This window comes from Tinamus guttatus, unplaced genomic scaffold, assembly GCF_059628265.1.
Source record: "Tinamus guttatus ecotype Peru unplaced genomic scaffold, ASM5962826v1 Tinamus_guttatus_pri_ptg000198l, whole genome shotgun sequence".
In the NCBI taxonomy this organism is placed as follows: Eukaryota; Metazoa; Chordata; class Aves; order Tinamiformes; family Tinamidae; genus Tinamus; species Tinamus guttatus.
The window spans coordinates 4,531,014-4,544,258 of NW_028288732.1; the positions used below are offsets into that span (position 1 = coordinate 4,531,014).

The following is a 13,245-nucleotide window of genomic DNA, read 5'->3' on the forward strand; positions in this document are numbered from 1 at the left end:
ACCTTTTGTTATCTGCATATTTTTCTTAAGGAGTACTCTTGTGTGATACCATTGTTTCCTGTGGGTCTGAGTGAATGATTAACCAACCTACAGCATCATTTACTTATAGTTTATATTTCAATACAACATAGTATTGTGAGTTCAGTGCTTCAGAAATAAATGCAACTTCCATTTGTCTAGTTTGGTGGTGTATCATTTGTTTGTCTTCCAACAATTAAAACAACAATTAAAACTATAGGAACATTAAAACTAACAAATATATTTTTTTCAATTTGGTCCCAAAATAAATTTTATTCAAGTTTAACCCCTTCATTAGTCTTTGGCATTAGCTTTCTAAGTGCACATCTGCTTATGACAGGGAATTCACTTGAACTGTTCATGTATTAAAAGCACATCTGTATTTTCTTTAGTGTTAGCCTGACTGCTGCCAAACTGAAACTTACTGTTCTCAGACAGTAATGTATTTAATCTTTAATACACATGTATACATTATATAGAATAGCAGTAGCAAAGGCCTATTACCCTCTTCAGCTGCAACACCAATGCATCTTAAAATATTTTTGGTAATATGTAAACAAAGCTGGCATTTTTGTAGGAGTTGTAGGTCTATAACTAAAACACGTCTCCTCCATCCCCCGTTAAAACATCCAAGGAAAGTCGCACTTTAACAAGTAAGGACACAGAACTTGTCTGGGGCTTTGACAGTAGGTAACACTTAAACATAACTGGTAAGGTCTCCAGCTTACAAAACTTTATTGCATTTTATACTATAAAACCTGAGATTCTTTAAAACGGACAGAGTTCAGTAAGAAAAGTTCAACTGAAAATCTGGAGTAGTCTTCTCTTAAATCCAGGCTCTTTATCATGTAGCAAGCATATGCCAGTCTGATAACTAACAAGGAAGGGTGCAGTATCTTGCATTATGGTGTGATACTCATTGCGCTAGTGGTGTTAGACTTGCTAGAGACTGTAGCTCTAGAGTGTTTCTTTGTATTGTCCAGAAGGATGTGGAATGTCAGAGCACTAAACACCTCTGTTGTACAGCACTTATTTGCAGTCTTTTCAGTCAGCAGCTCATTAACAGATTACAATTACTGTGCCTGGCTTTTCAGCTGGCTCTGTATTTTCATTGTTAAATGGTGTAAAGCAGAATTTCCAGCTGACAAACGGATCTGTTGACCACGTTTCCTCTGTCAGTTCAACATCATGACATCGACACCAGTACACTACTGCAATAAGAAAGCTGTTGATGAAGTATAGCCAGGGGACGTTCATCTCCATGTAGGCTGGAATCTGAGCACCAAGAGACAAAACGATAATTTGAAGAAGAACAAAAGGTGCCCACGTGCCAAGAAAACAGATGAGAAGCCTGGGGAGAAGCTGCCGCCTACAGCAAGTGTTGTCATCAGATGAATACAGGAACATCAGAACAGGCTGGCCGGCAAAGGAAATTACCCTGACGGACAGTAGCATCATGACAACGTCCTTCCAGCAAGCCAGAAGAGCCATGCCCATGAGAAGCAGCATGGCAAATGACACAGAGTAGCTCTGCATGCTAGCATAGGAAGGACACTGATAAAGTGAAAAATGTTTCTGAATTTCTAGTTCTTCAGAAATAGCAGGGACTTTCAGAATACAAGAAAACCCTAAAATCCACAGAAAAACCACAACAACTATATAAAATAACCTTTGACCTCTTTTAGGAGGTTGAGATGTTTGTGCTATAGACATGTAATAATCCAGAACAGCCACAAGATACACTGGGTAATGTAAAATTCCATAGGTAAGAGAGATTATCTGCGTGAACAGGCAGATGTGGTATTTGGTAAATCTTACACCCCAAAGTGCAAAGTCCTCAAAATAGAAAATGAAAGCTATATTCATCAGCAGTGCAAAATCCAGAAGTGCTAGTGAAACACAGAAGTATCCCATAAAACTAATTTTCACATTTTTCTGTTTAACTCGCAATATAAAGAGATTGAGGGACACTTTTCCGAGCATAATAAGGAACAACATGCAGCTGATATCAACAGGTTGGTTGACTTGTGTATAGTGGTACCAACCAGAACAATTTTCACAGAGTATGGCAGCCATCCTCCAGTGGTGAGAAACAGCAAAATAAATATTACAGGGCACGGTGCTTCATCTCTGAAAAAGAAAGTTTAAGAGATTTATCCCAGGGGTAACTCCTATCAAGAAGTTTTTCTCCATCACAGTAACCACCTTTACATCCAGATTTTCCAGGCTCCTCATTTAACTGTGAAAAGCTGTACTAAAACACCGCTATGTTGACAAGAACTTCCTAAAAATAAAATAAAAGTCAACACATGCTTAAATAATTCTACCTGCTTTCCTAAGGAAACAAGGTTTAAGAAATGCTGTGTCCCTTTCTTTTAGAAAGCATGGGATTTTTTCAGTCAAGTTGGACAGAGAATTGGGCATTTCAAAGAAGTTTCTATGTATTTTGAAGAAATGGGTAACTACCTAGCAGACAGAAACTGTATAAGATGGAGGGCAGTTCATGTATGCCTCATAATTTACTATGGTCATAGAATGTATATGGAATTGGGATTTTAGAAGTACTCCAAAAGCAGAAAAAGCAAAAAGCTGCCTCATTTACCATGCCACGAGTCTTCTTTTCAGGATATCAAAACTGTGAATACAGCACTGGAGTAGAAGTATTGCATGTGTTTGTAAATTAAATAACCGCAGCAGATGGACAGAGCATGGGCCAGGATCTGCATTAGCTTTAGGCTGATGTTTCATTTCTAAACATGATGAGGATCTGGCTTCGTAAATAACAACACGGAACTCGGATGAAAGTTTCTTGTGAAGCCGTCCTACCTAGCAATAGTCTTGGCTGGGAAAAGCAACCCTTTTGGTTGCTAAAAATCTTGCAACTCAGGGTCCAAAGTAAACAAGCCTCATTAGCTGAGAAAGTTTTTTGTTCTCTTTTTAGTAATTTAAACATTACAAAAGACAACTGCTTAGAAGAGCTATTCTTCCCTTTGGACTCTTTTCCATGTGTTAACTCCTAAGTGAAGTGATAGGATAGCTTCAGGTATGATAGCAGGATGCGCTAGAAAAAAAATATCCATGCCCTTTCCCAAAGAAACAGGAATGGCATTATTGTGCCTATATAGTATATATTGTAGTGCCTCTAAATAGAGGTATGGATTAGTGTTAAGCATTAAAGTATGGCTCCTTTGTATTTACATCAACATTTTAATAGTAGCTTGTCTGTTAAATGTTTTTGAGGTATTTTTTGAATAGTGGAAATAAAAAGAGCAGTCAAGAATACTTTGCAGAATCTCCTGTAACTTTGTATGTGCCCATGAGGTACCACTGCGCAGTGTAACAAGCCCTAGGAGCCTTGCAATTTCACTCGTCACCTGACGTGTGCATTTCATCCTCAAAAAGCTCTGAATATGCTTTACAGTACAACTTAGAATAGCCATCTTTTGCCTTCCATGTGCACCCAGTTTTCCTACATTGGATGCTGCATTTGCATGTTTCAGATCGGAGAAACCCTGCAGCCAAAACAGCATCAGCGACGGTTTTAACCCATTTGTATGACTGTAAAGCAGAACAACCTGTACGATCTCCCACGTGCTGGGGAGAGGCCTGAGCTAAAGCAGCGGCGTTAGTGACAGCGGCGCGGGACGTTGCTCGCTCCTTGTGCTCCATACGCGCTCTTACCTGTGCTTTCTCCACCCGCGGGCACGTTCCCCTCCTTTCAAGCCATGGTGCTGGCAAATAGGCAGCAACAAGTCTCCAAGGAGCTCACTGCAGAGTGAAACACAGCTTAGAAGGCCATATAGCAAGAAAAAAAAAAAAACACGTTGCTTTCCTACTTTTTTTTTTTTCCTAAAGAAAACTCCTCGTACTCAGCACCACTGGTTAAAAAAATAACAAAAAAAAAAAGGTGGGGAAAGAAAAGCAGAGCCAGAGGGAGCCCGTCGGCAAGCACGGTCTGCGGGCGCGGTGGCTCCGCACAAAAGGGCTCCGCGTCCCTCAGAGCTGCCCGGGCGGCCCCGCCGCTGCGCGCCCCGGCTCCCCGCACGCGCTCGCGCCCACCTGCTGCGGCCGGCGGCGGAGCGCGGGGCGGGGAGGGCGCGGCGGGTCCCCCGCGCGGCCACCTCAGCCGCCCGCCACCTCCTCCCTTCCCCATGGCACGGGTGAGACGCCGAGCCGAGCCGGGTCGAGCCGAGCCGCGCGGCGCCTTTCGCCTCAGCGCGGAACCGGTCCGGCCTCTCTGCCGCGCGTTAGGGCTAACGGGCACCCCTCCCCCCGAGCGGGGCTTCCAATGGAGACGCTGGCAACGGCCGCGCGGCGGCGGTTAAACGGCCGCGCGCAGCGGCCTCGCCCTGAGGTGAGGGCGGCGGGCGCTCCGTGACGCGGCCATGGCGCCGCGCAGCCCCACCGGGGTTGCCGCCTAAATCCGGCGTCGTGCGGGTGGAAGCGACTCCCAAATCCCTCACAGGGGAAGCCTGTGTGCACCGAGAGGCGCCCGCTCACCTGTCCCCTCGGAGACCTTCTGCACCATGAGGTGCTTTGGTTTAAAAACCCAACGTACCTGCCTCCCTCCTCCCTGCAATACTGTGCTTTTATTTTCTTCCAAAGGGAGCTTCGTACTTAACCTGCAACTCTGTGCAGGTAATGACAGAGTTAAAGGGTTGGACTGTAAACGCTAGAGAAGGTTTTGTGGTGAACATCTTGGCATAACATTTTTTTTTTGTTTATTTTATATGAATAAAGCTTGCTATCAGATCTCTCTTCCTTTGGGGTCCTTAACAGTTTAAAAATGTTTAGGAAGAATGTAGGAGAATGTTTAGGAAATATATGTAACTCATTTTAAAATAACACATTAAAAGTAGATATTCCTGCAAGTATAATTTGAAGCCTTTTAAATGTTTTGGCTTTTTAGCTTGGGCATCCTGTATCAATCTGCTTAATAGAATTTTAAAAAGAAAAGCACAATAACAGCAGAGTTTGTCTCCTTTTCTAGATAAAACCACTAACATTTTTTTTCCTCTTGTTGTTTTAATTGCCTTTAGCAGCATGTGTGGAATAAGCCCTTCTTCTGGGGCACCTCGATGAGCGGCCTGGCCTGTGGTTCCCGGTCAATAGCCTGTGGTTTCCTGTTGACTGTGGTTTCCTGTTCATTACACGTATGTAATACAGCTGTATCTTATTTTTTCCTTTATGTTTTGGGGAATTCATGGCAAAATATAATGAGCAGCTTGGAAATGTATGTGAAAGCTGTTGCAGAACATGCCTTTCCCACAGGACGGGTTGTAGGGGCTGGTGTTGCCACTGCTCTGCTGCCACAGATAAACTATTTTAATAAGCAGGAGTTGCTAGATTAAGTCAGGATATGATTTGGGAAAATATTGTGTCTAGCATCGTGTCTTTCTCAAAACTTAGGTACTGGGCAAGAATAAAGGCTATCTCTTAGATGCTTTGTGCAGATTGGGCCCCTTGGGAAATTCAGGCAGAAGAAAATTTAATTTCTGAAACTGAGCCATTTGATGTACATTACTCAATTTAACACAACCTTTTAGTGGATCTAAGTGGCAGACATATTGTTATTATGTGTTGTGCCCCTTGGGAAGGAATTTTTTTTTTGCTCTTTTGTCCATGGTAACTGGAAAATCGGTGTTTGACCTGTGTGTAGAAAAGTATTTTTTTCTGAAATCAGCTTGCTAGTGCTTTTGAGGTAAATTCAGGTGTAGCTAGAGCTTCCTCTTTTTTTTTCTTTCTTTTTTTTTTTTTTATCTCAGAATGAAACGTGTCTTCAGAAAAAGGTCATCTGAAATTTCTTTGTGGTCAAACAAGATCAATGTTACAACCTCTCCCAAAAAATGGTCAGATTGAAGTGTTCTCAAGCAGCATACTCATTGGCAAAATTTGCTCTCTAAATAGGACTTAATTGGGCACTTCCAGTAACTGCAAAATAATAAGCAAATGTTTACACTCAGGTTGAGTGTTTTCCATTTGGAGCACCCAGTCACCGTTGTGGTCCCATTTGCAGTTATCTGAAGGATACTGCTCTTACCGGTAGTTGGTTTTCTCCTTTTTAGTTGTAATCCAGCATATATTAGGCATATTAGTTTTCCTGGTGTTAGCTCCTGAAAGTTCTGGATGATGTTTTTTTGATATTTTGTGTGTTTCTGACTAGGACTTGCTGCAGAAACCTCCTCCGCGTGGCCTGCAGGAGCACAAGGCTGCCCAGGTTACGTAGACTCTTGCACTCAGATTCTCTCGTATCATTTTGAACAGAGAAAGAAGAGATGGAAAACACTCTCTGCGCTCTGGGACCAGCTTTTATCACAGAGGCCCAAAAGGCCCAAATCCTTGAGGTAATGTTGGGACTACTCCTTTGCTTCCTGTGCTTTCTCCCAGGGCCCTCTGGGTTGTTTCTTTGAGAGCTTGCTTATAGCATCACGCTTACTCTAAATTGATCATTCTTTTCCTGAATACAACATTTCATCTCCCTGTTTTTTTTTCAAAGGGTAATGTAAGGTGAGATACCCTCCAAATCAAGTGTATTGCTTTGTACTGGCAACTTCTATGATTTTAGTAGCCGATTACACTTACTATTGCATATGACCATGTTCTTCCTTAGCCTCCGTTCAGTTTGCAACTTCACAGCAAAACTTGTAGGTACTTAGCACATGCAGTATTCACTGTGAACAACTAAATGAGTCTATCCTGGGTTAAGGAGCCTGCACTTATGTTTTTGTGCAGCTGGAAAGAAGAAATGTATATAGGCAGCAAAGTGTGTTTGTGTGTGCAAACAAGTAAAGCTGTCTCTGCCAGGAGGAGGGGTACTTAGAATGTTACAGCAAACTTCTTGCAAAAACTGTGTGTTTTTCAAACGAAATCCTGTTGTTCTTGATTACTTAGCTAGTTGCAAGAAATATCCATACATGGTATATATGCTAGTGCAGCTACCAACTTCACTGAAACTTCTGAAATCACTTAGAAAAACTGGTGGAGAATAGTTAGATCTCTGCATGTTCCTTCTATTTCATCCTCAACACTGCCTGATTTGGAGCTGGGAGGTTCCTTCCTGCCCTGGAGCAGGTGATGGTGATGAGCACAACTTCATACCATGAAGAGGTGTGAGGTAGGATTTCTACTCTTTAGCTCTGAATCTTCACTTCTCCTGTCTGTTTGAAGCATTGTATTTCTTGTATTCTTTTCCTGGTCATGCCTTGGGCTGGGTGTTGCCTAGCAGAAAATACTTAATGCTGTATTAGACTTTATGCCTTGTCAGCGCAGGATTAGCAATTTGAATTCTGCAGTGAGTTGATGAGCCAGCAGTTGTGTAGTTTCTCTTCCTGAAAGGCTATTTCAGAAAGCCAGTATTGTTTTTGTGAAACTTATAATATAATATTGCAGGAATATATGTCAAGGGTTTTTTTTTTTTTTTTTTTAAGAAGAAAATGTTGACTATTTCTGGACTAAATGGACTATTGTCCATTTGCGTGATGCCACCTGTTACTCTTCAGGAGTCTTGTCAAAGCACAGAGAATATATTCCTCTTGTCTCACTATTAACTTTGTACCTCAGAACTCAGTGTGGAAGGCAGATTTAAAGTGACAAATTGCTTCACTATTCTAAGTAAAGAGATGGAATTTTCTTGCTTGATTTTTGTCACTATGCACAATACTTTCTGTATCATTACTGTTACTCAGAGGTTGCCTCTAGTCAGATTTCTTCTGATGTGAACAAATCAAAATATTCCTGTCTTACTATGTGTTTGGAGAAATTAAAAAAAAAAAAAAAAAAAAAAAAGAAAGGTAAATAAAGAAAATGAACCATTGGGCCAAACAAATTAGAGGTAGGTTTACAAACCTGACTTTTCTTCCTCTTTCACATGAAACGGTTAATGTTCCACTTTGTACTTTCCCTTCCTCACATTTGTTGGCTGAACAAAGAAGGTTCTAGCGAGAAACTTGCATTTAAAAGTGAGATGCTTTCGCATCTCAGCCAGATAACATCTTGTCCCACATAGGCTCCCTGGTACCTGGTACGGTTGAAAGGTTGTTTGATTTTTTTTTTTTTTTTTTTGCTTTTAATTTAGCTACAAATAACATTGTTGTGATTTGGGCTGTAACAGATCTTACTGAAGATTAAATTCATGGGCTGTAACTGAACTGTGTCGAAATATAGATGTGAATCTAGTTTCTACAGAGAATCAATTGTAGCAGCATTTGGATCTTTGTTTGAGCCATTTGAGGTGCTTGTTTTAAAAGCAACAGCTTTGTTCTTGCAAAGTTTTTCTTGTGAAGAAACCTCAAACATTTCCGTAGTAATTTTTACATTGTTCCTACCAGCCTTAATGCATTTTTCAGAAGTAACATTTCCTTGATTGTGTAATTGCAACATGTTTTTACAATACAGGATGTTGTTGTGGCCTTTCCCAGTGTTTGAGGACACTGCAGACAACTTCTGCTTGCCTTTGGCCCAAAGAATTTTTCAGGGGCTTAGAGGGAAGATATGAAGTACAAGGCTCTGGTGACTGTTACTTAAACCAGTAACTTATAAAGCCCAATTCATGGTTTGTGGGTCATTTTGCTTACAGACATGAGAAACTAAAAATGTTAAAACTGAAGCCAACATGGAGTGCAAGTGCTAATTCTAACACTAAAGTCCTTTCTCAAAAGTCTTTTTTTTTTTTTTTTTGATAAAACAGTTATTTTTCCCGAGTGGTCATTATATTGCAGACACACACACACACACACACACACACACACATGCTCGGGCAACACGAATGCCCACTGTGTAAGCCAGCAACTTAATGGCCTCTTTGTGGACACAATCAGGAAATGTGCCTTTTGTTTTCCTGCACCTGTTGCTGTATTACAAATAAAATCATCCAATGTTTTATTAAATAAAATAAGAAGCTCTAATGAAATTGTACCAGCCATTACCAGGAAGTCTATTGAAAACATTCAGCAGCTGCTCTATTTGAGTTCGTTTACACTGCTAGGGCTGTTTTGTCCTTCTCCTTTTGCTCTAAATGAGCAAGCTACAGTGCAGCTTACAACAGAGCCTTGGACCATTTCATACCGCTCCTTCGTTTGAATTACTTGATCAGAATAGGTAATAAGTCAAGATAGTTACTCACATATAACTCCTAAATGTTTGTTAGAAGTCAGTATGCTAGGTCTTGTAGTGAAGTTGTTTGTTAGCACCAACTCATACCCTTACAGAACAGGCATAGCAGGTAAAGTTCTACAATATTATTCAGATTTTGGAGAGAGGGATTGTAACAGAATTTAAGAATCAAATCAGCCAACCCTTCTTATTAGAGAATTGTCTAGGTTGCTTGAGAAATTCTCTGGAGTGAGGTAGGAATCATTCTTTTTTGGCATAGCAGGCTATGACCGCCTGCTCTAAATGTTTGTAACAGACCTGGTACCTCTCTCGTCTATGTTTGCAAGCTGTCCATCAAATAGCCATGCTGGCAGGTAGGTGAGCAGGCTTACACAGAATCAACTGCAGCTGATAGTGATGGAATGCCTCAGTTAAAAGAAAAGGTAAACCTAACAACAATTCATGATGTTAGTAATTCATGATGCTTATTAGCAATTTTAGCATAAGATCTACTATTAAGTTTTGTCATAACCATAGCTGCTTAGTATGTGGGAGAATGGTTGATAAAAATGTTCTGATAAAAATAGTGTAATAGGGAGTTTTGTTCAAACCTGAACAAAACCTGAAACCTGTAGAATCTGAAGTGCTTAGGTAAAATGTCATCCAAGCAGCAGCTGATAAAACCCTGCCTCCCCACAATTAAAAAATGAATAGTTAAGCCCATGAACAGAACATGTGGTTTTTACGTGTCTCATTTGCTGGAGCAATGCTTTCTGACCACTGCGTTTCCTTCCCTTCAAGTAGAGGCAGATGAAATATCACCAGTCTGTCTCCTTCTCTGTTTTTGTGATGTCAAAGATCCACTTCTCTCTGTTTCACAACCAGTCTGTTGTGAAACAGAGCTCCTCTGAGCCCATCCTAGTGGTGTTTTCAGCAAGCTGGAGATGACCCTTCCCTCCCTCTCTTCAGTCACTAACACCAGGAGGAGAAATGGGAGTAAATTGGGATATTAGAATGACCCAGCTGCCTCAATAAGAAGGTTAAGGCCAGACTGTCTTTCACGGGGTGCTTAGGGGCAGGGACGGTTTCAAGCCATCAGCTGTGGCCATCCCATCTGTGTCCCAGGATTCTGTGTCTTTCTGGCTTATAGACTTCCTGGGTCCCAGGAACAAAAACTTCCCTTTACTCCTAGCTGAAACCATGAGCACCTTCACAAGGCTGGTCAGGAAAGGGCACATGCCAGGGGTGTCTGCTCAAGGGAAGGAAGGCCTCAGACCGAAGAAAAGTTATTTAAAAATCCTGTATTTTACACTAAGCTGAGGTAACGCACAGCAACATAGGGACCTAGGTCAAAGTCTGATTTTGCATAGGCAGAGAATGATGGCAGTAGACATGGGGGACAAGGGAAGGGCATGCCCAGTGCTAACAGCTGGCCCATGTCTTGGACAGTTAGGCTGGCTGGGGTTGGGGGACTTTTCAACTGTGCTATTTTATTTTCCGTGCAGCATTTAGGTTTGTTTCCTAAATTGCGTGGGTTGTGGCTGAGCTAACTAAATTGTGGTGTGGTCATAGCAAGGGGGGAGCAGCTCAGCAACTAGATGAGGGAGAAGAGCGGGGCAAAACTGAATGGAGGGTGATGGCTCCTTTCCTCCTCCTCAGCAAGCTGGTAGGGCTCCTTTGCACTGTCTGCCAGCAAAGCCAGGAGGGGCCCTGCCTGTGGAACAAATGCACCTGGAAGAGGTTGTTTCTCTGGTTCCCTGTGCTTTCAGTGACAGCTGTGAGGTTTGACTGCTTTGTCATGTTCATTGTGACCGTATTAGAAAGCAAGCACATCTGCAGAGCAGATAGAAAGCACATGTGCAAGGATCACAGGGCTTGTTTTGCTTAGTGCCACTGTACATTGCGTGCTGAGAGACCCGCAGGTGTTAGCAGAAAGGTAAATAAGGGGCTTAGCAGGACAGCTCTATTTTTGCCATTTTTACATTCAATGTTTATGTATTTTACACTTAATGTTTGCTTAAGGCAGATGCTTCTATCATCCTTTCTCCTGATCTGTCTACTAAAAGGCAGGCAAATCTTGGTTAAAATGTAAATTAAGAGTTGGTCAAGGAATTGAGACATTCTCAATTTTTCTTTATCTGTCCTTCATTTTCCTGTTTGATGATGTATGAACTTAATCCAATATGATTTTAAACAGGTCAGGATGAGTAAAATCTATACCCATATAAACACATCAATACTAGCATAGCAAAATCACCTGTGTAATCACAGGATATGAAAATTCTTCTGATCAGCTGCTACAAAGGTACTTTACTATTAGGAAACTGCTTTTGAGTTAATTATTTCATTCTGAAAGAAGTTAGGGCTAATCATGTTATCTTGTGAAGAAAAATAATCAGAAAATGATGCATGGTATATAAAATACTGGGAGAAAAGTCAGTAAGACCACTATAAAATTTTATTGTAATAAGGACATTTTAATAATGTAATTGCTTACTAAATATAAATATACTTGTTCCCATTAAGATCATCCTACACTATGGAAGTTAGCATCAAAATGAGTAAGAAAAAACTTTGAAATACCTGATGTAGAAGTAGGCTGATGAAATACAGTAACTGTTAGTACCTTTGTGTCTTTCCTCTCCTTTCGTATTCTGTCTTTTTGGGTTGGAAGTATCTGTCAGAATATCCTAAATACACTCGGATTTTTTTTTTTATTGCTGGCATAGTGTAATCACTTCTCTCATTCTCTAATCCTAAAATAATTTTGAATTGTTTGTGAAAAATGCTAGATTATAGTAACGAGTAGCAAAGTCCTTTTTTACTTAACTACAGAACAGTTCTGGCAAGATCTCCTTTTCCAGATGATTCAGAGTTCTTCATTGCAGATCAGGTAAAAGAGTTTAAGACTAGTTTAGTTTCAACACATATCTAACCTTGGGACTCTTTACAGTGCAAATTTTTTATTATTAATTTTGAGATCTAGACCTTTATCCCTAGGATATAGGTCACTTAAGCAGACAGCAACATTGCTAACAGGACTATTTATTATTTATTATTTGACCATTTCAACTTTATTTTCTCAGCAAGGCTTTATGATGTTACTTCACTTGTAGAGGGGTGGCTCAGACTTGAAATCAACTGCATAAATTTCTTCCAGAAACGGCAGCAGTACAACTGTTCTGCTGCTGCTGCCACCCACCAATGCATGTAAAAGAGCCCTCTCGTAAGCGCTGATTTGAAAACAGCTTTTGTAAGTAGACCGCTACGCGAAGGGTCGGCCGCACTGGGATCAGGGAGCCTACCCTAATAAACTGCAGGGACATCCTCAGCACGGAAAAGAGGTTCTAACTCTGCACTCGCATGGTGAAAAGCAAGAACTACCCAGGAAGCTGTAGTACGAGCTCTTCAGCAAAAGGTACAAGAATTACAAAGCCAGACAGCTGAGCACTCCCACAGTTCTGTTCCCAGCACTAGAAGTAAGACGTGAAATACAAGCACAGAAAAAACAAGCTTCTGTATGAACAAAGTGTTAAGACTGTATTAAAAGAGCTGCCTAAGTGACTGAAAAGAATGTTTTTATGTGATGGATAAATAAGGTTCTGAGTGGCAGTATCAGGACTCTTGTATGTTATCAGTAATTCAAATAACTATCAGAGTCCAGAATTTCAGCTATTTAGATAATGGCTTGATTTTTTTGCTATACCAATGGAAAAGTGATTCATTTTATCATCTTCTTCCTTATGTAGTAAGGATTTTGGAGACTTAATAAGCAAATTCAACCATACCTGTGAATTGTTTATCAATGCACCATTACAATGAGCCCTATTCGCAACTGGAAAATTAATAACCTTATCCAAAATGCTAGTGATGTTATAGAATGTAAGAAGTAATTCAGGAAAGAAAAAAGATGCATAAGTCAGTTATTAAAAATGCAGTCTTACCCTTATTTTCTCTGACCAGGTTCAGGAAACAGTCAAATCTACAGTTACTGTTTAAGTGCTCTACAGGAATGATGCCAGGTCTCAACTTGTAAATGCTTAGCTGGCCAAAACATGATGCATCCTCCAACCATCCAGCAAACAAGGGATGCATAAATAGAAGCTACAAAAACTACTTCAAGATGTTTATAAACAA

The 13,245-nt window shown here is 40.8% G+C and overlaps 1 protein-coding gene across 1 annotated transcript; it reads right to left on the reverse strand.

Moving 5' to 3' along the window:
- Window positions 1–932: 932 nt before the first annotated feature.
- GPR160 (G protein-coupled receptor 160) lies at window positions 933–2,145 on the reverse strand. The gene has a single exon (XM_010211764.2). It carries the CDS (start codon window positions 2,092–2,094, stop codon window positions 1,078–1,080), a length of 1,017 nt encoding a protein of 338 aa, XP_010210066.2. The 5' UTR covers window positions 2,095–2,145; the 3' UTR covers window positions 933–1,077.
- Window positions 2,146–13,245: the final 11,100 nt, after the last annotated feature.

Bases quoted from the DNA above. Each gene is read 5' to 3' on its own strand.
- GPR160 (XM_010211764.2), bottom strand. From the start codon at position 2,094: ATGGCTGCCATACTCTGTGAAAATTGTTCTGGTTGGTACCACTATACA.